This window comes from Thalassophryne amazonica, chromosome 18, assembly GCF_902500255.1.
Source record: "Thalassophryne amazonica chromosome 18, fThaAma1.1, whole genome shotgun sequence".
NCBI lineage: Eukaryota > Metazoa > Chordata > Actinopteri > Batrachoidiformes > Batrachoididae > Thalassophryne > Thalassophryne amazonica.
Genome location: NC_047120.1, coordinates 32626534 through 32651478, shown reverse-complemented (window position 1 = coordinate 32651478; position 24945 = coordinate 32626534). Strand labels below are relative to the sequence as shown.

The following is a 24945-nucleotide window of genomic DNA, read 5'->3' as shown; positions in this document are numbered from 1 at the left end:
GGTCCCGCCCCCTCGTCGGATTTTCATTGTCTGGAAATGGCGGAATGAAAAGGACTTTTTTTCCAACAGAATTTTTTCAGAAACTGTTAGAGACTGGCACCTGGAAACCATTCGAAAAAATTTATCTGGCTTTCGGTGAAAATTTTACGGGTTTCACAGAGAATAAGGTCTGTTACTACAGCTTTAAGGACCGATAAATTTTTTTTCAAATGGTTTCCAGGTGCCAGTCTCTAACAGTTTCTGAAAAAAGTCTGATGGAAAAAAGTCCTTTTCATTCCGCTATTTCCAGACAATGAAAATCCGACGAGGGGGCGGGACCACTCTTTCCCAAGGCGTGTTCACAGGCGAATGACGTAACCGACAGGCATGGAAAAACTCACGCATGCGCACGAGGGTTCAAGCATGTCTGACGTAAAAACATATGAATGAAATCTAGTTTTTGAAAAAAATAAAAAGGACCGTTACTTTATTGACAGACCTCGTAGATGTTGTAGAGACACTAGATAGTGAGAGTGATGAATCTGAGGATGAGACAGGACCACTAGATGACCTTGCATGTTCAGACAGTGATGATTAAATGTTGAGCTTACCAGCTCATGGCTAACTGTTTGTTTGTGAAACTTTTTGTGCTTTTGAACAGCATTGCTAGTATGTTCAGTTGTTTGGATGCCTGACATTTTAAAGTGTAACAAACTCTAGAACTTGAACTATTTTTGTTTCAACAACTTTGATATCAGAGAGATATTATTTGGTATACTTAATAGATATTGCTTTGTAAGTAATATGTTATTGTCACATCTTTCAATTTGAAAGTTATATTATAACCTTGGTGAATGAGCATGTTTTATGCAGTTACTCATTTACTGTATGATGCCAGAAAGTAAAGATATCATTAACATGTACTATAAACATAAGTGTTAACAATAGGTGTTTTTTTATATAAGTCATTCAAAATTCCAAGGTATTAGTTCCTGATGATCAAACACAATACTTAGAACACCATTACTATTTTCATTGTATTTGGAACATATAACTTTGCAATAAATAGCACTTTAAAACCAGAGAATGACATTAGCCCATTTCTGAAGACATAAATCTTCAACTGGAAATCTTTAATGTAGTATATACTACTTTATATAAATAGTTTTATTGACAGCTATTTTAAAATTCAAAATGGCTGCTGACCAGATATATTCATATGCACACAATCAGCTTGACATACATGAAAACCTAATATTAGGTACCAAGAACATATTTCAAAGTGAAAATATTGGACTTGATACTTTTTTAAGGCAGCCATTTTGAAATCCAAGATGGCTGCCATATATTGACTTTCTAAACCCAACCTACAATATCTTTTCTAGCCTAAAAATGGGTTTGAGGGCCAATACCATGCACAGAGGTATGTCTACTGGACAAGTTTTATGCCAGAATTGCTATTTTTTGTCGTAGTCAGTTTCCTGGGGGTTCCTTTAAAAACAGCAGCCAAACCACTATCGGGATTGAGTTTATTCATGGGAACATATGAAATTCTTATTCTAGAGGTCCCAAAGCATCAAAAAAATGTAGTGGCACGGGGGGGGTGTCTCCTCAGGACCCTGGAAGTGTACAGATCCTGTAGGGATGGCAGATTGTAATTGATCACCTTCTCTGCTGCGTGGATGATATGCTGCAATGTAACAAATAATTCCTTAAAACCACTAGAAAATCAAAATCTCCAATATCTTTAAAGCTCAAATTCATACTGTCATCATAGTCATATGTGAAATAACTGTGTACATCTTTACACATCTGACTTTGTCTTATTTGCTATATGTATTTATACATATGATACACAATGACTCCATGGCATGGAGCTCCTCAGTGAGTTTTTTACTGCCAAACTCATGCTGAATGTACACACCAAGGCCGAGGGTTACTGGTGTGAGAATGTTCCTACACAGACCTTCCATGGCAGATGGATACAGTGCTGTCGCTGGTTTTCACAGATGGCTCTGTACTACATGATGACACATTCTGATAGGAGTGGTCATCGACCAACCAGGAAATGAAGTCATATAGCACATTGGGAACAAAGTCTGCACATTTCTTCTTACAAATATCTGTACTCGGAAGGTAATGTTCGAGGTTCGGCTCCATCCAGCAATGGCAGTGGGTGTCTTCTTCTGTAATGATTATGAAATAGGATCATGAAATACGAGGTCTGTTAGAAAAGTATCTGACCTTATTTTTTTTTTTCAAAAACCTGATGGATTTGAATCACGTGTGCTTGCATGAGCCAACCTTGAACCTTCGTGCGCAGCATGCATGAATTTTTTCACGCCTGTCGATTGCGTCAGTTGCCGGCAAGCAGCATTTGTGTGAGGTCGTGTGTAGTGCTCTCTGCGGTTTTTCATTGCTAGGAAAATGACAGAATGACTGGAGCAGCGCTACTGCATCAAATTTTGCCAGAAACTGGGCGACAGCCAGGTGGAAACCATTCGGAAGATTCAGACGGCTTTCAGTGGCTTTTCAGTCGTGTGACTATCCGAGAAATTGTGGAAGAGGTGGGCATCATTTTTCGGAGTCCAGCATGTCCTGTGAGACTTCAACACGAAGGTGCTTTTGCTCCACCGTCAGCAGCTTCGGCACGAATTTCATCGCCACTCTTTTCGTGGCCAAATCTTCTGTCACAGTGGAATGTGCCAAAAAAGTGCTGATGTTCACCTCTTCCTCAATTTCTCGGATAGTCACACGATGGTCCCACATCACCACAGTGTTCACTTTGGCAATGACCTGGTCATTTTGGCATGTTGATGGCTGACCGGAGTATGGCTTGCTCTCCACCGTTGTGCGGACGTCTTTAAACCGGTTGTACCGCTCCTTAATCTGTGTGACACCCATAGCATCATTACCGAAAGCCGTCTGAATCTTCCAAATGGTTTCCACCTGGCTGTCGCCCAGTTTCTGGCAAAATTTGATGCAGCAGCGCTGCTCCAGTTGTTCCGTCATTTTCCTTGTAATGAAAAACTGCAGAGAGCACTACACACATCCTGACACAAATGCTGTTCGCCAGCAAATGACGCAATCGTCAGGCGTGAAAAAATTCACGCATGCGCACAAAGGTTAAAGGTTGGCTCATGCAAGCACACTTGATTCAAATCCATCAGGTTTTTACAAAAAAAAAAAAAAAAAGGTTGGATACTTTTCTAATAGACCTCGAAGACGGGATCTGTCAACCCAAACACCCCCGCCCCCCTCCCTAGCCAGCCTCCCATCCTGAACACCAGCATGGACTCCCAAAATTCCCTGCATATTTGTACTGTCAAGTGTGTCAGTAGCATGGCCCAAGCAGAGGGTCACTCCTTTGAGTCTGGTCTACTTGAGGTTTCTTCCTCAATATCACTGACACTTTGAGACCCAGCGTTGGTACAATGGATCTTGTCACATCCAGTGACAGCACAGTACGCATTCCAGTTCAAGTGGTCGTCTGTGGAACACATGAGAAAACAGAATGACAGATCCACCGGGAAAAGAGAGATGCACACACTAAAAAGTGGAACAAGAACATCTCCAACATGAACAAAATGTTTGATAGCACATACATCGATCCATTCCACTTAAAAGATCCTCCAGAAAATCTGGTAAACATTGCCACAGGTGTAATTGCAACACCACAGATAGAGCGGAGTTTACTTGGAGCCCTGGAGAAAGGATGGCAATGAGTTTTGTTGAAGAGCATTTGTGCAATAGTAATTACAAATCCATACTCCTATGGAAAGAGCAGGAATCCTAACCATGTCACAACAGCACAAGAAACTGAAATTAAGTGGGAAAGTAGTCATGTTGAATGTGACTCCTAGTAGTGAACTCCCAGAAACACATTCCACTGTCAAGGGTCATGTCCTTTGAAAATGCGGCAGTTGCACAAAGCTTGTTTACAGATGATGGCATGGTAAACAGCTGCCAAGATGACCGACCCACGGGGCGGCCATATTGGCAAAATCCAATACGGCCCCCAGCTGGGTAAGACTTAAATCAAATCTAAAAAAAAACAGAAGGGCTATAAGCATGTGTAATACATGTTTTCAGGGTTTTTTCAAGTCAAGAAATCAGATTCTTATATTGTTTTGACATTTTGAGGTCACTGGCACCCTTCAAGGTCACCATAAAGGTCATTTTGGGGTCAAAATATGACATTATCTCGTGTTTTTTTCTAAATGATAACTACCAAATGCCTTCAGCTTTTGAATCTTCTGCATTTCAGGTGATGTTTCTGGTATCAGAGTATAATGACATAGCTAATGTAATGTAATTTTGAATGTTTTTCAGGTATACCAAGTCTGTGAGCGTCGTTATGTCTGGGAGCAAAGGTGGTGTCTGATGCCATCAACAGCTAATGTCTACACTAGTCTGATGTCCTCAACAAATATCCTGGTCTTGAACGTTCAAGAGTGGCTTCAGGACTACTGGTGAATCAACCTGCTATCACGTCGCCTTGAAAGACGAAAGTTCATGGTAGTAACAAGCCTACAAAAAATTACGGTGCTTTAGTAATACGTGTGTCAAACTATGTCGACTACAGAGATAATGAATTGGGAACTCTGCTGTCTTTATCAACTGGACAAACCTGAAGAGGCCTTGCAAACTCCTAAGGAGGAGGAACATGTGTCACATGAGAGAGACCTCAAAGACTTCGATGCTATCAGTTATCTTCCTTCTAGTATCAATGTCACAAAATTGAATGATGGCTCAGGTATTGCAGCAACTCTTAAATCACATAAGGCTTGCTATCACAAATCCTGCCGGAGTTATTGTAGTAGTTCTCACGTCAAATGGGCGAGAGAGAAACTAGAAAAAGAAGCCAGCTATCAGAGTAGTCCCAGAAAACTGAGGTCATCTTGGGAATTTCAGCCTAAGGCCAATGTCATTTCTTGCGTAATCTGTGAAAAGAAGGGTGATGCCAACCTCCACAAGGTAGAAACTGATGCTGTAGATGCCAACCTAAAGAGCTGGGCAAAAATGAACAAGAACTTTCTTTTAGTTGGCAGACTAGTTGCTGCAGCATCTGATGCATATGCAGCTGATGCCTATTATCACCATCGGTGTTATGTACAGTACGGGACTCTGCTTGTGCTACTGAGAGATGTGATTCGGTGGGTCCAGCACATCCACCATTTGATCCCATCATCTGTACTCAAATTGTAGCCTTGATTGAACATTCAGGCACCATGTCATTTAAGCTATCAGAGCTCCGTGAGATGTATCGAAAACATTTGAGTGATCAAGGTCAACCATGTCGCAATAGAAAGGTGCCACACTCAACTTGAAGGAGCAAGGAGCACCTTCTGGCCCTCTTACCTGAATGGGCTGAGTTTTCTAAAGGGAATAAAGGCAGGAAGGATATTTACATATCTCGCAAAGTGAAGGTGGCTGATGAGCCGGCTAAGACAAATGGATTTCAAATTTGTCAGGAGGATGCACTTATTTTCATGCGAGCAGCTGTGATGATGCATAAGTTGTGTCTACAGGGTCAGGAGGCTTTCGATGGGTCTTTTCCACCTAACTCCCTCACGAGCCCAGTCAACAAGGAGATGAGGAGTTTCTTCAATGTAGTGCTGCAGGGCCCATCTGCTCTTCATGGACGTGAGAAAATTGGTGGTGATACCAATCTTGATGCAAGAGAGAGGATCGCATGCAACATCTCACAACTCCTTATTTACAATACTACCAAGGGTACACATCATGCAGTCAAGACAGCTGTCATACGATGCAACAAGGAGCGAGAAACCCCCTTCCCACTATACTATGGCCTCAAGCTGAAAGGAAATGGACAAGACAAAAAACAGATTAGGATCGCCCATGAACAGGGTCTTTCAGTATCATACAGCCGTATCATTGAAGTTAAGCTAGGTGTAGCACGTGCTGTGTGTGCTCGCCATGCTCAGGATGGAGTGGTGGTACCCAACAACAGCCTTCTCAAGGTCTTCACCACCCATGATGTAGATAATCTAGACAGCAAGGCTCAGGGTAACTTTTCACAGGATGAGTTTCATGGATATGCCTTGAGCGTGACCAACCATCTCTCACAGGAGAACCATGGAGTGAAGCGGGCACCCATCAAGTTTGACCCCTCTGACACATCAACTCCCAAGCTACCAGACTATTATGTGATCCAGCCTCCAGTTGACCTCGCTGAATCTGATGTCTATACACCCAAACTCGGCAACAGCAATATCAGACCACCCATTGATGTTCAAGGTGCAAAGGTCAAGGATGAGGCTTGGATGGCACATGTCACAAGCGTGTTGAAGCAAGATGCACTTGAAGAAGATGATATCATCACATGGTCAGGTTATAACTCATCTAAAGCAAGTGATGAGTCAGTGAAGCCCCCTGCTGAGATCGGTGTCTATCCCCTCTTCCCAGACAAGGCTGCATGTGCATCATCAATGAAACACACGATGGAGCTGACGATGCAAGGCACCAAGTTCCTCAACCCAGGCCAGACCAGCGTTCTAGGTGCAAATCAGCCACTGTATGCTATCATCAAATGCATTCAGTGGCAATACCCTGACACATTGGAAGAAGACAAGCTTGTAGCCATGATGGGTGCACTGTACATTGAAAACAAGATGCATCTTATGATGGGCAAACTACTGCAAGACTCAGGGTAGGCCACTGTTCTTTCTCAGGCAGGCGTCCTTACATCTGGTCATGCACAGTCTGCACTGAATGAAAATCACATAAAGGACACTAGGTATGCCCACCAGGTCTCTCTCATGTCACTGAACATCCACAAGCAGACTGCCTACTCAGAGTATTGCAAAAGGGTAATGGGCCCACCTGAGTCATTTGATATGTGGAATCAACGTTCCCAAACTGTACCACATTTCAAGTTTTGGTCAACTGTAATGGAGCTCGAGTTGCTGATGTGTCGCTTTGTGCGATCCCTGCGAGAGGGGGACTTCCCACTCTATGTGCAAGCATGTGATGAACTCTGTGGCTGGTTTCATGCCCTTGACCACACAAACTATGCGCGTTGGCTGCCAGTACATGTACGTGACATGGTTACACTAGAAGAAAAACATCCTGACGTACACTCTGAATTCATGAAGGGCAATTTTGTTGTCCAGAAATCTGCAAGAAAGTTCAGCCTCATGGCCAAGGACCAAGCCCATGAACAGTCCAACAAAATCCTCCAGAGGCATGGTGGAGCAACTGGACTCTATGAGAACCCCGATGCCATTATACTGTTCATGCTGGCTGGACCCGATTGTGCACGGATGGTCTAAAGGTTTGAGGCCATCAATGACCCACCATCATCATCCAATACTCATCATGATGAAGGACACAGCTTGCAAGTCAAGATTAAAAAGGATATACAATCGTTTGTTCAGCTAGTAGAGCAGATGGGCAACCCTTTTCTAGCTACAACTCAGGAGCTTGTAGCACTAGATACAAAGAATGTCATGGAACAGGCCGTAGCTATGTCTCTTTCTCAGATCCGTGAAGCTGGCCAAGCCCTTCATGCAGTATATGTCGCTAAAAGGCTGGAAAATGCTTCAGTACCAGTAAGTTATAGAATCAAGCGGAACAACATGTTAACCTTTGCCAACCGACCTGGCCCCAAGACAAAAGGCAGGAAGGACTGTGGTATACAGAGGTAGAACATGATTTTAGTCAAGCAACTTTTCCTCTCACTACAGTCACGTCCTGCTGCTGACATGATGGACTTCTTTCGGTTCGAAAATCAGAGAGAGCCACCAAGCTTAGCAGATCGAGGTTCACTGCGATTTGGGACGAAGGCTGACATTCTTCAGTGTCTCAAAGTACCCACTGGCTGTGCAGCCGGTGCCAAACAAGCCACAGTTGTGGTGTTTGATATGGCAGCAGTGATCCACATAGTGCGACCTACAGTAGCAAAAACATTCAGTGAGTATGTCCAGCTCCAAATTGCACCATTTCTGGAGGCCCAAATAACAAGTGGTACCAAGCGCCTCGACCTTGTATGCGATAATTACCCAGAGGAAAGTAATCTCAAGGCTTTCACACATCAATGACATGGTAATGGCCCACGGACAAGAATTGGTGATGGCAGCAATCCAATTCCAAAGCACGAATGGAATAGTGGCTTCATTCATCAGCAGACAGATATCCAACACAGACATGAATGGAAAGCTCCTCATGACTACCCACTTAGAGTCAGTGCTCTCCAACAAGTAATGTGATCTCACAGCACTTCAGCCGTGCAACCATTCTGAGGCAGCCACGAGGATCCTCCTGCATCTTGCACATGCTGCAGAGCAGGGTCATAAAGTGGCCTATGTTTGTACAATGGACAGTGATGTCGTGGTTTTGGCTATCCACTTTTTTGAGACCCTGGGTCTGTCAGAGCTTTGGGTCGGATTCGATAGTGGAACGAAGTACTGTGACATTCCAGTCCATCCCATCTGCTCCAATATTGGTCTTTCGAAGTCCTTGGCACTACCCCTATTTCACAGCCTTACTGGTTGTGATACGACTTCACGGTTTCTTGGATGTGGCAAGAAGACTGCCTGGGCAGCCTGGACCACCATACCCAACCTCACCGACACACTAGTGGCACTCACTAATAACCCTGACCTCTTCAGTCTTGAGTCTGTACATATGCAGAAGACAGAACACTTCATCATACTCATGTACACTAAGGGGTGTGGTGCAGTCAGGGTCAATGAGGCCAGGCATTGCCTCTTCACTACTGGAAGCAGATCATTTGAAAACCTCCCACCAACGCAAGCGGCACTTTTCCAACATGTGAAGCGAGCTCTACTACAAGCAAGTTTCTACTGGAATCAGGCTACCTCTGTCCGGCAGGAAATTCTTGACTTCAGTGAGTGGGGCTGGTACAAAGATGGCATCAGTACATGGAAACCACTATGGACAACTCTCAGTGATGTTTCAAGGGCATGCACTATTCTGCTGCACTGTGGCTGCATCAAGGCACACAGCGGAAGGTGCAAATGTAAAGGCGTGGGTGTCCGATGTATAACCCTCTGCAAATGTGAAGGTGGCTGTGTTAATAACAAGGGTGGTAATGACCAGTAGTACTGATGGCCAGCATTACTGGGTACAAGCCAGACTGTATAGTTATTAATTGTTATCATTGGTAACACTTTGTATTTGGTTACTCAAGCGGACTTTAAGGGCTTAGAGGCATTGGTCACACAGCTCTCTGCAAAGGCGAAGTTGAGTGAATCAACAACAAGGGCTGCAGCTATAGAATATTTTTGAAATCAAGTATTCTAGCAATTACTTAATCGATTAATGGAGTAATTGGATAAAAAGTACTTCTGCATTTTTAAACATCAACAGTCCAGGGTTCTCCCTAAACAATGAGACAATATTGTCAAATTTAGTGTATCCCTTTCTGTTTTCCTGGGTAATTTTTTCACATCTTTATAATTTTTGGATCTTTCCCAGTGTCGGGTGCTCAGCACTCCGCTGACACTGAACCGTAAGCACAGGTGGTCCATCCAATGTCAGTCAAGCTGCACGTGAACGTGAGCACAGCCTGTGAAAAACTGGTCTCTGGGGTGCATCTTTTCCACAAAAGCCACACTGATGAATCCGCTCTGCACCCTGTCGATGAAAACACTGTAACAATGACCTCAAATGGTTAAAAAAAGATTAAAATCAGACTTCCAATGACACACTACCTAATAACTGATGTTGATCCTGGAGATAGTCATTTTGTCTTTTTACATAAAATACACATCTTGTTCATATGACCACTATCATGACCAACAAAAGGAGGCATATCATTTATATAATGAAATAAACAATCCTCTTCAGAGATTAATCACCAGAGCAGGGAATAGAAATTATAGTTCTCCACTGGACTGGATTCTTGAGGCAGAAAAGGCATTTATTGATATGAAACAGGCATTGGCAGAAGCCCAAACATTGGGTCAATGGGATTATCGAAAACTATTTCATTTGGATGTATCTGAAAATCAGGGGGTAGTGAAAGCTGTACTTTCACTAGGGGAGGTGATGGTCTAGTGGTTAAGGTGTTGGGCTTGAGTCCAGAAGATCATGGGTTCAAATCCCCGCCTGACTGGAAAATCACTAAGGGCCCTGATACAGATGGAAAAGCGCTATATAAATGCAGTCCATTTACCATTTATCAAAAAGGATGGGAGCATAAAAACAGACAGGAGGATTTTGATGTATTGCACCTCCAATTTGGACTCTGTTGAAAGGGGACACCCTTTCAATATGTGTTCAATATGTTGCAGCTATTGCGTTAGCCCTGAAGAAGACTGCACACATCACCATGCACAGTCAAACTACTGTCCATACTTAGCATGAGTTGAAGGCATCATTCACCTTGTCCCCCTATCACACACAGGCATTGCATGAATTACTGGAGCAATCTCACATACATTACACCACAGAGGCGGTAAACGTAGTGAATCAACTACTTCCTGGTCAGGATCACAAATGTTCTGGACATAACTGTGAATCAGAGACTGAAAAGCAGATGAAAACATATGATACTGTTCTCTCCGAGCCATTAGCTGACCCAGATGTAACCCTTTTTTGTGATGGACACAATCAATCAGACCCATGGCACGGAATAGTAACAGCGTATGCCGCGGTGAAGCAATCAGGTGATGGATTTGACACGGTAATAGCGGATAAATTATTACCTCCAGCCTCAGCACAGAAAGCTGAATTGCAAGCTTTGGTTGCAGCCTGCAACTATGCAGAGGGAAAAGTAGTGAATATATACACCAATTCTGCGTATGCTGTACATGTAACTCAGGTGGATTTGTGTCACTGGAGAAGAAAAGGCTTTGTCACGTCAGGGGGAAATCCTGTTAAAACACCTGGAATTACTATTGGAGCTGTTATCAGTTCCTGATAAACCCAAAATGGGTGGCCATTTTGAAATGTAAGGGACACCAGAAGAATAATTCTGAAGTAGGACAGGGAAATCAGGCAGCTGATGCCACGGCGAGATAGGTGGGAGGATATCAGATGGCGGCCTCTCGAGCCCAGGTTAACATGCAGAGAGAAACAGAACAGGTTGCTGAGGAAACTAGGCAAGAGGAGAGTTTGTCTGGTGAGGAGGAATGTTTTGACACTAAGCTCGGAACATGCAGCAGGGAGTGTTTGGATGTATATAATGTACAAAAAGACAGGAGACTGCAGCTCCATTTGAAAAGCAGGGTTGGCTCGATAAAGGAGCCAGGAAAGGGGAAGATGGATTGTGGAGAAGCCACGATGGGTGATGAGCAGACCCACAAAGGGTGGAGGCTGAAGCAAAAGCTTATAACGCCCCCCCCCCCCCCCTTCACCAGTTGCTATATACACATATATGTACACTCATAACAACAAATAGTATCAGTAATCAGTAAACTAAATTATCTGTACACAGCAGAACAAACAGCAGTATAACACACAGATAAAACAGAACAGTAACAAAGTCAGTTAACCTAATTTATCATACTATAATAAGTAATTCTATTGTTTTTATAAAGTCTTTTCAAGCCAGCCAATGTACCAGATAATTTAAATAAAATACATCTCACAAACTTGGAAACCAAACCTATATCATTAATAAACAACAGAAACAGTAACAGCCCAAGGACTGAACCCTGGGGCACCCCACATGTAATCTTCAAAAATTCAGAATTTGTCCCCCAAAATGGACACACTGATACCTGTTGCGTAAATAGCTAGCAATCCAGTCAAGGGCCAGTCCTCTAATACCATACTTCTGTAATTTGTCCAATAGTAAAGTGTGATCTATGGTATCAAATGCTTTCTGCAAATCAAAGAAAACTCTGACAGTGTATTTCTTCTTCTCGAATGCATTTGTAACTTGTTCAACAAAATCAATTAAAGCCAGTGAAGTAGTACACTTTTTTCTAAAACCATACTGCTGTTCACTGAGTATGTGATGTTTGGTTATGAAATCGTTCAGCCTCTTTACAAATATCTTTTCCAGAATTTTTAAAAACTGTGGTAACAATGAGATTGGCTTGTAGTTTGAAAAGACATGTTTGTCACCAGATTTGAATAGTGGTATCACCTTAGCTATTTTCATTTTGAAAGGAAATTTCCCAGTCATCAATGACAAATTACAAATATAAGTCAAGGGTTTAACAATACCATCGATAATATTTTTTAATCAAAAACATATCAAGGTTGTCACTGTCAGTTGATTTTTTTTCCCTTTTAGCTTATGAAGTATGTTAATAATTTCATTTTCATCTGTTTCTTTAATATACATTGAATCCAGAGTTGTAGTAATTGTTTTGCTGTTGTCCAAAGAGCACATTTTTGAGGATACAATTGAATTTGATACGTTTTTACCCACATTAACAAAATAGTTGTTGAAATGATCAGCAATAACTTTATTTTCTTTTACAATTTTGTCAGAATCTGTATGAAAATAAGATGGATAATCTTTAACAACTTTTTTCTTTTTAATGATTACATTTAAAATCTTCCAAGTGCCTTTAATGCTGGTTTTATTTTTTCCAGTAAATCGCAGTAATACTGCTTCTTACACAATCACATAATGTTTGTTAATTTGTTTTTGTATGTCTTATATTTTCTTTTGTTCTGAATTGTATAAACTGCTTGTACAAAAATTTTTCTTTATACATGCATTCTGGAGTCCCTTTGTAACCCAAGGTTTATCAGCTTTTTGCATTTTTCCAGTTCTTGGCATAACTGTTTGTTATACAAGTTGGAAATAATGGAAATAAATAATTCATATGATTTCTCAATATCTTCATTATAAATATCACACCAGTCTTGATGTAACTGTTTGCTTTCTTTGATCAAGGGTTCTTACAGGGCGGAACTCCTGTGCAAGATACATCTGTAAGAATCCAGGCCTGTAATCTCATTGCAACTTTGAATAAATTTAACATGAGAAATAGTTTGTTTATAGACTTTAGTTGGGACTCATAAAAAGAACTGAGAGAAGCTAACAATTGTCAGCTGTTGACACAGGTTCAGATGCAAATTTGCTTCCTATGTACATATACCAAGTACATAAAGTTCTCAGGTCCCAAGCAACTACAGCCCACAAGACTGTCCTGATAGCTTTCGTGGTGCCATAGTAACTTTGAAAAGTTACTTTAAACAGTTACTTACTCAGTTCATTAGCAGCTGTGGAGAACTTGTTGGCAGCTGCTGGATGTAACTAATATAGTCACTAGCAATCTAACTTGGTTATTTTTAAGATTGAGTACTCAGCAAAGTAACTAATAGTAACTAACTCATCATCCCCCCCCCCATCTTTCTCCAAAATGAACCAGACTGGTCAACCTTTTTAGTGCTTCTTTTGTACTGATTTGTGCTGTTGATTTCTTAGTTAGACCTTACTTGTGTGATGCACCTTGAGGCAGCTTTGCTGTGATTTGGCACTATATAAGTGAAATAAATTGAAATTAAATTGAAAAAGTGTATAAAAAAAAAAAAAAAAAAAAAGCAAAAAACAAAACAAAAACAACAACAAAAAACAAACAAAAACTGGACACTACACCATCGTCTCCCACAGATGGATGGATGCCAGGAAAAGGAAAGTTAGGACAACAAATATTTGGACATTGGTAATGCATTTACCACCACAACTACTCAAATATATACAGACCATTGATTTCTGTTTAATACGCTAGATGGGGGATGTAGCCTGTGAGCTGTTGCTAGGCAGCCGCCATCTTTCTGAGTGTTATGACACGTCACAGGCATTAGCTTAAATAGAAAGTTGTCATGGTTTTGGCCCAATCAGGGTGTTGAGCCCACCTTTTCCCTCTTTATTTGGTTCTGCTCCTTCTGCCCCAGCCTTGTTTTATTAATTGTTACTTTCATCATGTGTTTATTCTATGTTCTATTTTTGCTTTGTTACTTTCTTTTACTTTTATACTTCGGTCATGTTTCAGTTCCGTTCTGGTTTTGTTCAATCAGTCTGTGTTTTTATGGTTTATCATTTAGTTATCATCTGCCTATTTTTGCTGTTCTGTTATAGGTAGTACTTTACTGTCAGGTTTTGTTATCACAGTCTGTTTTATTTTTAGTTTGTTTTTCTGCTCTGTTTTCTTAGTCAGTTCCAGTTCAGTGTTGTCTTGTTTATTTTCTTTCAGTTCTCATGTTCATGCCTGATTTGGTGTTGCATTATATCCTGCCCTTGATTTCCGTTTTAGTTCTGTTTTGTCATTTGTTTCCACTCCGCAACTCCCATCATGTCTTCTTTCCTCGTCTCACGCCCAGTTATCTCACGCCCACTGTTTTTTCCCTACTTTTCCATTTCACTCCTGCTCTCACACCTGCTCACGTGTCTTTGTCTGTTTCATCACTCCACTTTGCTCACTCCCTTCCTCATGCTCTTGCCCGTCATACTCTTTAGCCAGAAGCCACACCCCCTCTAGATTGTTCCTGCACCTCATTAACACCACCTGTTCCTCATCTCACATCCTAATTAGGCCACATGTATTTAAACCCCACAGTTCTTCACTCCTCTGCCAGATTGTTGTCTTAGTAAACCTTCCAGCGCCCTTCACAGGCCTGTTTTTTTGTCTTGCCGTGTTCTGTACCTTGCTCTGTTTACCTCGACCATGCCTTTTGCTTCATCCCAGATGTCTGAGTTTGCTCGTGCCTCTGAACCCTGCTCGTTTGTGACTGCATCTCAGCCTGATCCTGTCTGTACCTCTGCCACGCTGACTGATTACATGTGTACGAAACTAAGCCTGGAATAAAGACCATGATTTCTCCAACACCTAAGCCTTGTCTGGGAGTTTGCATTGCGGGTCCAGCCGCTCCTGGTGACGGGTTCCCGCCCACCCTGACAAAACTGATGATTTGCTGACATAAACTTGGGTTAAACTGATCTGAAAATGCCATTTTGTGCAGCGTTCAGGTGCAGCTCCAAGCTGACAAAGGATTGTGTAGTGAGCTTTCATAAGTGAGTATTATATGTAACATTAATGATGTGGGGAAATTACTAAAATTGCTGAAAAAAGTTAGAAAATTATTTTTTGTGTTGATCTGTATTATGTAAAGTAGCACAGAAAATGCAGATTTATGGTGAAACTCCTTTGAAAACTTTGATCATGTCCACATTGATTTCTATTTATGTTTGGTTGCCAGACGCTAACTAAGATGGCGGTGCTCTGGCAACAGCCAGCGAATGAGCGGATCGCCTTGGTACTGATTCCATAGAAATCGATGGTAAAGACCAATTTGTTTGGGTATGCTCTGCTGCCCGTCTGGGTCTTTTGTGTGTGTGGTCATGTCTGTCTTGTACGCCTTGGTTCCTCCTACCCGCTAGCCTTCCCGCGCTGTGCATGTGCCTGACGTCATCGGGCAAAAATAAAGCTCGTAATAGCTCAGAAACTATATCAGCACAAATTAAAATTTTAACGACACAAATCAGCACAAACGAAGCACTAAAAATTTTGGAGCAGTCTGGGGGAGGGAGGATGATGACGTCATCACACAAAAACGAAGCTCTTAACATCTCAAAAACCACAGCAGTACAAATGAAAATTTTAATGGCACAAATTTACACAAACGAAGAGTGCAGAATGTGGGTAGGAGTCAGCTTCACTTTATTAGTCTTGTTGAAGTAATTCGACAAGGCTTTGTTGGTCTGTCTGTTGGTTTGTTTGTTCACCTTAAATTTGGAGCATTTTTCATCTGATTGACTTGAAATTTGATCAGAACATGTAGACTGCCTGTGTGTATAAGCTTGTGATTTTTGGAGTGGTTCCAATAATATTTACCACTGATAATTGGGTCAAACTTCACAAATTTTGGGAACAAAAACAAAAAGCCACCTTGTGGTAAACACCGGAATGGCAGATTTCTGTTATATGATGGCGTCACCTGGTGGCAAAAATCAGAAGTACAGGCAGAGGGGCTGTGATGTACACCGGTTCTCTTTGCTTAGTCAAACCCAGGCATCTGTGTGAAACTTCACATCATCTTACACCTGCAGACAACAAGCAGTATTTTGTTAATAATCACTGTTTACATTTCCTCGTCATTGCAAACAGGCTTCAGCTCTGATCTGAAGCGGTTCACTTTGTGAAACTTAACACCATCTTCTAGAGTAAAAACAAGCAGCATTTTCTGAATTATCACCTTTTCGTAATCGTTCCAACAGGCTTCTGTTCAGGTAAAATACTTGTGAAGTTTGTGTGGTTTCCTCATTTGCGGTGCTTTTGTCGCATAAATAGACGGGCTGTTAAATGCAGCTGAGTCTGTAAAATGAAGATATTCTTCTCGCTGTTGCAATGACCTAAATAAAAAATAAAATAAATTACATATTGTGTGGCTAAAGCTCTTAAAAAGCTGCATAAAAAACAGCGTTTAGATGCACAGAACGTGTATCAAATACACGCTTCTGTGCACATCACAACATGCATAAAAACGGGCCTTTGTGGAGTCTGATTTCTCCATCCTTCTCTCATCCACTGAATTTGAAGTGTTTGCACCTGGTATGGTGGCTGAGAAGTGCAAATCAATCCACTCTAAAAACCTTAATTGTGCTCTACTTAATTGTGTCTGGCGAAACATTTTTACACTTAGAAATTTTGAGTAAATTAAGAAGCTGTTAAATCGTTTAAATATACTTGATGTTGGTAAATCAAAGTAAAAATGATCAGTATAAGTAGTCCTTTCCAAATATTCTGAATTAAATTTACCAAACAAATTAAGGATATTCCAAAAATATAACCAAATGGAAATTTATTTAAATGAAATAAACTTAAATAATAAATGTAAATTTAACATCAATTTAACTGTTAAGCTTTTAGGCATTTCATTTCTATATCCAACTCAATCGATAAATTGAATGTGTTTCAGAGATTTTGTTAAGGCAGTGTAGCTGTTTCTTACTGTGATATGAATGAATGAATAACTTTTATTCAGCACACACATAAAATACCAACGTAAAAATCTCTAACCAAACAAATCAAAAACAGAAAAAAATACAGTAATAACTCAAACGATTTCCCATACACGATATACACAAAGTCACTGAATAACTTTTTAGAGTAAGTGAAAACTGAAAGTAAAATAGCTAAAACACCAAAGACACCTTTCAACAAGACTTGCAAGTGTACCACTGACTTTCCCTTTTCTCTCAGCCACTGAATTTGAAATGTTTGCGCCTTTGTACAGTGGCTAGGAAGTGCAAATCAATCAATCGTGAAAACTTAAAGTAAAACAGCAATAAGATATTTTGAGAAGACTAGTCAGTGTTCCACTAACTTTTCATTATTCTGTCGCTGGGTTTTGTTTCTCCATTAGTGTCGTTCACATGTATCTATGTTTCGTCGTACAACTGATGGTCATTCGTTCAGTCTTTTTTATTCACTCCTGGTTTGCCGTTTGGGTGTGATTCGAATATTTAATGGTGGTTACAAATTATGTGGTACTGGCTGAGTTACCCGTTCTACGCACGGGTAATAGAGATGAATTTTAGCCATGTCATTGGATATTTCATGTCACTTTAGTTAAGGTGTAGTAAATTGCATTGCATTGTATGTTGTCATCATTAATTTTCATAGAGGAATTTGTGACATTCATGAGACTCAAGTAAATGATGATAAAAGGTCATAGCATTTCATATCACAGCAAAGCTCTGGCATGCTGTACACAGCAGGTATTTTAATTGAAAAAACGCACACTTTAACTGGTAATTAAAGTACACCCTAGCCAGCCACTACTACGAAGTAAGTAAAGTGTGATGCTTGATACCGGGCCTGAGTACCACATGAACTGCGAAAATAAGGGCTCCATTGAGCAGGTCGTAATTTAATATACAAGGCAGACCATGTGTGTGTTCACGCACGTATGCTTCACCGTAGCAACTTTGGTGTGGATAACTTACTGTGGCTTTACATAGCGAACACACACACACACACACACACACACACACACACACACACACACACACACGGTCAGCTTTATCTATTAGATTTATTTTTTCGTTACTTCTGTGTCCCCAGGTTGAAAATATTTCTTTGTGCCTTTATTTCTGCAGAGATCCTAATTTAGTTAATCTGTTTATTTTTCTTGAAGCCCTCACAGTTTGTGCACTTCCTCCCAAGATGTTGGATTGTAGTTTGATTTATGATTATTAAAGTACCTTACTCTTGTGTCCTGACTGACATGCAGTAGCAGTATTTGGTACAGGTGAACCGGGCAGTCGCCTGGGGCGGCATTTTTTTATGACACGTGGTGGGGCATCAGCATGTAAAAAAAACATAAAATAATAAAAAAATCTGCACTGCAAAACAGTTATCATATCACTGTGTGAGGAATTGGTAAATTGCCGCTCCTGCTTCTTGAGGTGCACAGAACAGAAGCAGTGTGTGAGAGGTTTGGCGCGCGGTTGTCTCCTGTATTGTTCCAAGGGGACAGGTGCTTTCCTCCCTATGCGCACTGCTCCACTTTGGCTCCAGGTGGAGCATCCTGCTCCACTTAGCGAGATCCTGCTGTCCGGATCTACAGCGTGTCCTCTGGCAGGACAAAGTCCACTTAGGATGCAGCGCAGAACCAGAACTCTGCACATTTCTCTGAGGATCATCCAGCGCCAAAACAAAGGAAGGATGAAGCAGGCAGCCAATTTATAAAATAAAAGGCATTTGAAAGCAGACAGGCAGAGTGTAAGAACAGGTTTGAATCTCACCAGAGAGGACAAACTGCCCACTTGTGGAAAAAAGTTTGCAAGAAGGACAGCCTGTCTATTTGTAAAGAGGACTTAAAACTTGAGCTGCATTCAGATTATTAGCTGAAGTGACTTGAATCTGACCTTTTGTGTGCGTATGTGTGAGAATGTGATGTAGTTTACACTTAAATTACAAGATATATGTACTTAATCTGGTCTTGTTAAACCTCACAACATAATGTGGTTATTCAACAAAATATATAATTAATTTAACAAATGCATAATTCTATTGTATTTTACAGTATATTGTGTTTAATATTTAAACAACTGAGGTATGTGGGGTTGAAAAAAAAGATTAAGTGAATATAGCAGGCCATGTTCATTCAAATTTGCAAATTTGCAATTCATGGATGCTTTGTATAAGAGTTATATTGTAACCTGCAGCCTTTTGATGTCAATTTCAATTCCAATTTCAGGGGCCCTTCTAAAATATTAATAATAATAATGATGAAATAATGATGATGATAAATAGCTGGCAGTGTAATTATTGTTTGGTGGGGGGAGGCTCGGAGAGGGTCTCGCCCAGGGAGTAATTCAGTGTAGAACTGTCACTGCTGACCTACTTTTGGGATTCGACTTTGCTTCATTTCTGGCGCCCAACCATAACACAATTATTGTGAATTCTGCACAAGAGGTGAGGAATGGGCTGAAAAAGATGACTACACATTTTGGCACAGATCTGGTTCAGCATTCAAAATATAAATTTCAATGTAAATATTCAAAAATAAAATTTCAAAATCTTACCTTCTCTTCTCCTTATCTGCTGTCATGGTGTCCAATGAGCAGCTTTATCCTGTGACACAGACGGGGAGCCTCTTAAGTGCAAGTGCCAAATGTCAATGAGTGGATCCCTGCAACATAGGCCTCCAAAATGCAGCAAACTGATTGGTCGGTGTAGCCATGGACATCCTCCAACTCTTCATTTATTTATTTATTTTCCTGCAGCCTCTAAACAGGTGGTGAGAATTGTTACAAATAGCAAAAAAAAAAAAAAAGTAAGGAAATGATGTTGACAGTGTTTTTTATTGGAATTGGAGCAGACAGGACTAGCCCAGCTGTTGCACTACATTTTGGCACAGAGTAAGATAGTGTTGACCAGGAACAGCCTGAGCTGCATAAAGCGTCACTACACACCGACTCTACTGCACAGAGCAACCAGCTCGCCTTCACATCGCTGTACAGTTCACGTGACAAACAGTCCTCCTCTGTGTGTGCATGTGCGCGCATGAAGGTAGAAGAGGCAAAGAGAGGGAGTGTGTGTGTGTGTGTGTGTGAGAGAAATGAGAGGTAACTCAGCTGCTGGTTTCCACATTTTTTTTTTCAAACTGCTGTAACAGACCTATAATAGTATACTCATAGTATTATACACAAAGGTTTCCTCCAGATACACTTTACAATAATTATTATAATTTAAAAAAGAGAGAGCAAGAGCGAGGGAGCAACATGAAAGAAAAGCTATTCTTCAAAAAACACACACCAGAAAAACAGAAAGAAATGCCAAAAAGTCACAGAGCAAAGAGATGGAAGTGGGGGGTTCTGCACAAAAATTGCATTCACTCACTCGCAAATGTATATTCACAAGAAAACTGCAGACAGGTCGGCACATTCATACCAGGAGGACAGACGTGTCCAGCTGAAACCAGATTTCTATTTTCAACGCTACAATCCAAGAACTGTGCAAAAGCTTTGACGCATTTGTTTGAAACGGCTAAACACACGACATTTCCGCCATGTTTACTGAATATTAGCTTTGAACTGAGTTAATCAATTATAACCTTGAGTTTGACCTTTCATGGTCACGCAAGGTCAAAGCTCATGTAATAGAAAGGTGATATGACTTTGTGTGAGTGCTTAATAGTATAGTATATCGACATTAGGCCCTAATTGGACCTTGACTACTTCTCAAAATCCAATCACTTTCTCCTTGGACAACCATCAATTACTCCAAGTTTGCCCAAATAACACACGGGGCCTGGAACAATACCCCTGCAAGCGTGTGTAATAAATAAATGTGTAACCAATTTTTTTTATAAACAATAAAAAAAGAAATAAATAAGAAAACCTTTCTTTTGGATAATTTAGTCACATTTTTGAGGTGGTTTCCTGTATTTTATAAAACACTCATGTTGCTTTTAATCCAGGTTTTCCATTTTATGATGAAGTAATGCTTTTCTGCTGCTTGTGAATTTTATAGTCTGTTCTTGTGGTGTCTTCTGCACGTTTAACCGTTGTGTTGTAGTTATGTTACAGTCTGAGCTGAGGAACAGTTGCTTGTGGAGCAGTGATTTCTAAAAGAGGGGGCTGTTGCCCTCTGGTGGCATGCGATGGTACTGCAGGTGGACGATGAGGTCATTAAAATAAATAAACGTCATTGATGTTAAAATGTGTAATAAAGTTTAAAATTACCTCAAAAATGTGTGACTACAAAAAAGAAAAAAAACATCTAATTTAAAGCTACAGTGTGTAGGATTTAGTGTCATCTAGTGGCAAGGTTGCAGTTTGCATTACGTCGTCGCTGGTCACAGTTTTGTGTCCCCTCTTGTTTTTGCAGCTTTGTTGACAGAGACTCATACTCCCTTGCCTTCTCTTGTGATACGCAATATGTATGATTCTCCAATTCACAAAAATTGGGGCTCTTAAAATTGTTAGCCTGTACTACTAGCAACCAGTAGTACGTAATAGAGCAACATATTGTTCCTCTTCCTTCTTAACGTCACTCTTCTGACTGTGCTGCAAAGTGTGGGACACAGAGAACATATATATGTCCCTTTGGTCTACTGTATCAACACAGTGCTGCAACATGGTGACCACCATAAGGGGGCCCGCTCCCATACAGATACGAAGAGCTCATGCCAAGTTGATGAAAACACATCGATTCATTGTTGCAGATACAGTAATTATACAACTCCTGGAAAAAATTATGGAACCACCGGCCTCGGAGGATGTTCATTCTGTTGTTTAATTTTGTAGAAAAAAAGATCACAGACATGACACAAAACTAAAGTCAATTCAAATGGCAGCTTTCTGCCTTTAAGAAACACTATAAGAAATCAGGAAAAAAGATTGTGGCAGTCAGTAACGGCGGTTTAGGCGGTTTCTTAAAGTTCGGTCACAGACGTTGACTCCAGTTTCCTCCCATTTGTTTTGTTGTGCATTTTCGATTTTTGAGACATATTGCTTTAAGTTTTCTGTCTTGACGCTTTGATGTCTTCCTTGGTCTACCAGTATGTTTGCCTTTAACAACATTCCCATGTTGTTTGTATTTGGTCCAGAGTTTAGACACAGCTGACTGTGAACAACCAACATCTTTTGCAACATTGCGTGATGATTTACCCTCTTTTAAGAGTTTGATAATCCTCTCCTTTGTTTCAACTGACATCTGAAGCCATGATTCATGTCAGTCCACTTGGTGCAACAGCTCTCCAAGGTGTGATCACTCCTTTTTAGATGCAGACTAACAAGCAGATGTGATTTGATGCAGGTGTTAGTTTTGGGGATGAAAATTTACAGGGTGATTCCATAATTTATTCCTCAGAATTGAGTGAGTCCATATTTTTTTCCTCTGCTTGGTCTAAAAAAGTAACCGTTACTGACTGCCACAATCTTTTTTTCTTGATTTCTTATAGTGTTTCTTAAAGCCAAAAAGTTGCCATTTGAAATGACTTTAGTTTTGTGTCATGTCTGTGATCTGCTTTTTTTCTACAAAATTAAACAACTGAATGAACATCCTCCGAGGCCAGTGATTTCATAATTTTTGCCAGGGCTTGTACACTAATCCATATCTGCTATTGCAACACCAAATGAGAAAGGGAGAAGCAGAAGAACTTACAACGAATGCTATATTACATTTCTGATAATAAACTCCCCTCAGTCCTACACGCTGTAGCTCATCTGTATGAGATTAAAGCTTTGAGTGGTCCACTGCATTGTTAAATATGAGAATGGATGATGTTCTTATTTCTTCTGTGGATTTCAGAAGATTCTGTGAATTCAGGTACTTGTTCAATGAATAAAAGGTAGGCGTAAAAATCAGCAGCTTCTGGGTTTTCCTTCTGTTTTAAATACAAAATAAATGGACAAATTAAATAATTAAAAAGGCTAAGTCACTGTTTTGCAATATACAGGGTAATATACCAAAAAAAAATTGTGTATAAAATCTGAAAATGAGGTTATAATCTGATACTGGATTAGTTTAAGCAACAATTGAGGGAAGACATCACACACGACATTCAGATTGTACAGTGCCTAAAACTTTTGCACAGTGCTGCATATGGCACATTCCACCTATAACATTCTGCTGCACGTAATTAGTTAAATAGCCTGTAACTGTTAAAGGTCAACATTCACTTCATGCACGAGACAGACTGAGTTGCTCGTATCGGACCGTGGTGTCAAACAATAAAAATGAAGAGTGAACTAATTCAGTCACACCACCATCCAACACACACACACAAAAAAACAAAAACAAAAAAAATAAATAAATCTGAGGAAGAATAAATGGACACAAACAATAACACACAAGAAAACAAAATAGTAAAATACATAGATATTCGGGGTATTGCACAAAGGGAATTTGGCCATAACTGGTCCACAACAGTATAACACGGGCAGGGTGCTTTTCCATGCGTCACGACGCTCCTTCACTAGCAGACGATAGACACAATACAGCCACTCGACAGAGGCTATATACAAGCACCCAGCACCCACAGTCCACATGTGCACGGGTGCTGGGAGAGAAGCTGTGTGGGTGTTTAGGTGCTGGCGCAGTGTTTGAGTGTCAAAGGTCAGTGGGAATGCGTGCGACACCGTCAGCATGTGCAAGTGTGTAGATTCATATTTATAATAATAGAATAATAATAATAATAATAATAATAAACCAGGCAACAAGAACAACACAATGCAAATGAAGAAGAGTCCAAAAGTAACAACAATCAATAGCTTCAAAGTAAAGGAGTGTGTCTGCAGGGGTTCCTGTAAAGGGATCTATGGTTCCATACGTGTGCGCAACTATGGCAAGATGTTTTAACATTTATTATACAGCATTCACATTGTCAACATTTCCAATCTTCATTGGTCAGCAGTCAAAATTCTCTAATTACATTCAAACTCATCAGAACTGCTTGGAGAATCAAAGTTTTCTTAACTCGCGCTTGGAATGCGCGACACTGAGCCACTCCGAGTGGAGTGCAAGTGCCAATACCTGCAGTTCCTAGAATGGCCACTTGAGGCTAGCTCCAAAAGCAAGTCAATCCCCACTGAAGCCCATGTTAAAATGTCCAACTTTACAGCAGAAATATACATTTACAGCTTGATACAAAAAATTGTTTTGGTCTCTACAGACAGTTTCCCTGTTTATGACAACTGTATGGGGTGAATTATTAGTTGAAGCTGTTTTAAGCGACAAGTTGTGCATAATTAGAGGTGTAGTTGATTTGGCATGGTGCTAGTGTCTGCCTGCTAACAAGCCACTAGCCACTGCTTTCTGAGTATTTTAATACAAATATGAGATCATATGGCTTCCTGTGCAGTTAATATAACTAGTGGACCATCTAAGAAGTCCGTACTGTGGTATTTTCGATGATTGAAACTTTAGTATTTTTTAATTTGTATGTTTGCACTGTGAACACTTATTATCACCCACCATTAGCCAGGCAATATTAGCTGCATTGATAGCGCCACACTTATTAAGGCAATATGCTGGTCATAGTTTTTAATATCTGGGCTCAAGTCTGTTGTTATTTGGGCCACTGTCCAGTTCACAAAAATGTGCGTTAATCACCAAACCCAGGTGACTTAGCTTGGTAGCCTTAGCTAGCTTGATAACTTTGAGAAAGGTAGGCTTTATTCGTCCCACCAAAGCAATGCTGGTCTAGCCCATGCGCCACCCCTTTACTCATTCATGGGGTGAGCAGGAATTGGGTGGAGTAAGGATGGATGTGTCTCAATTCAGGGGCCCGCATCATTTGAACGCAGCATTCTTTCCCCCAACAACGAAGGCAACAACAGGCATATCCTTCGTGGCACAAGCAATCCCGCTAACCCACCCAAAAGAAATTGGTAAATTTTAACGAGAAAATAAAAACAACAATTTTGAGCTCCATATGTACAATTACACACATAAAGTATAAATAAGTATTGAAAAATGATTAATAATCTATGGGTTACACTACACTAGCTTGTCACATGCAGCTGCAAAGATGCTAGGTGACAGGGGTGGGGCCAGGTTA

The 24945-nt window shown here is 40.6% G+C and overlaps 1 protein-coding gene and 1 long non-coding RNA gene across 3 annotated transcripts in view; both read right to left on the bottom strand.

Moving 5' to 3' along the window:
- Window positions 1–19663, bottom strand: part of epas1a (endothelial PAS domain protein 1a) — a 93064-nt gene extending 73401 nt beyond the window's left edge. Inside the window, exon 1 of one of the 2 annotated variants that reach the window (XM_034194447.1) lies at window positions 19463–19663. In XM_034194447.1, coding sequence (XP_034050338.1) covers window positions 19463–19488 — 26 coding nt within the window. In that variant the 5' untranslated portion in view covers window positions 19489–19663. The remainder of the gene's footprint in view (window positions 1–19462) is intronic. The other variant, XM_034194446.1, reaches the window with a different exon arrangement.
- Window positions 19664–20765: 1102 nt separating this feature from the next.
- Window positions 20766–23666, bottom strand: LOC117531368. The gene is made up of 2 exons (XR_004566615.1): window positions 22491–23666; window positions 20766–21623 (listed from the first exon to the last, which is right to left on the bottom strand). It is a non-coding gene; the product is annotated as an uncharacterized LOC117531368 (long non-coding RNA).
- Between the last annotated feature and the right edge of the window lie 1279 nt (window positions 23667–24945).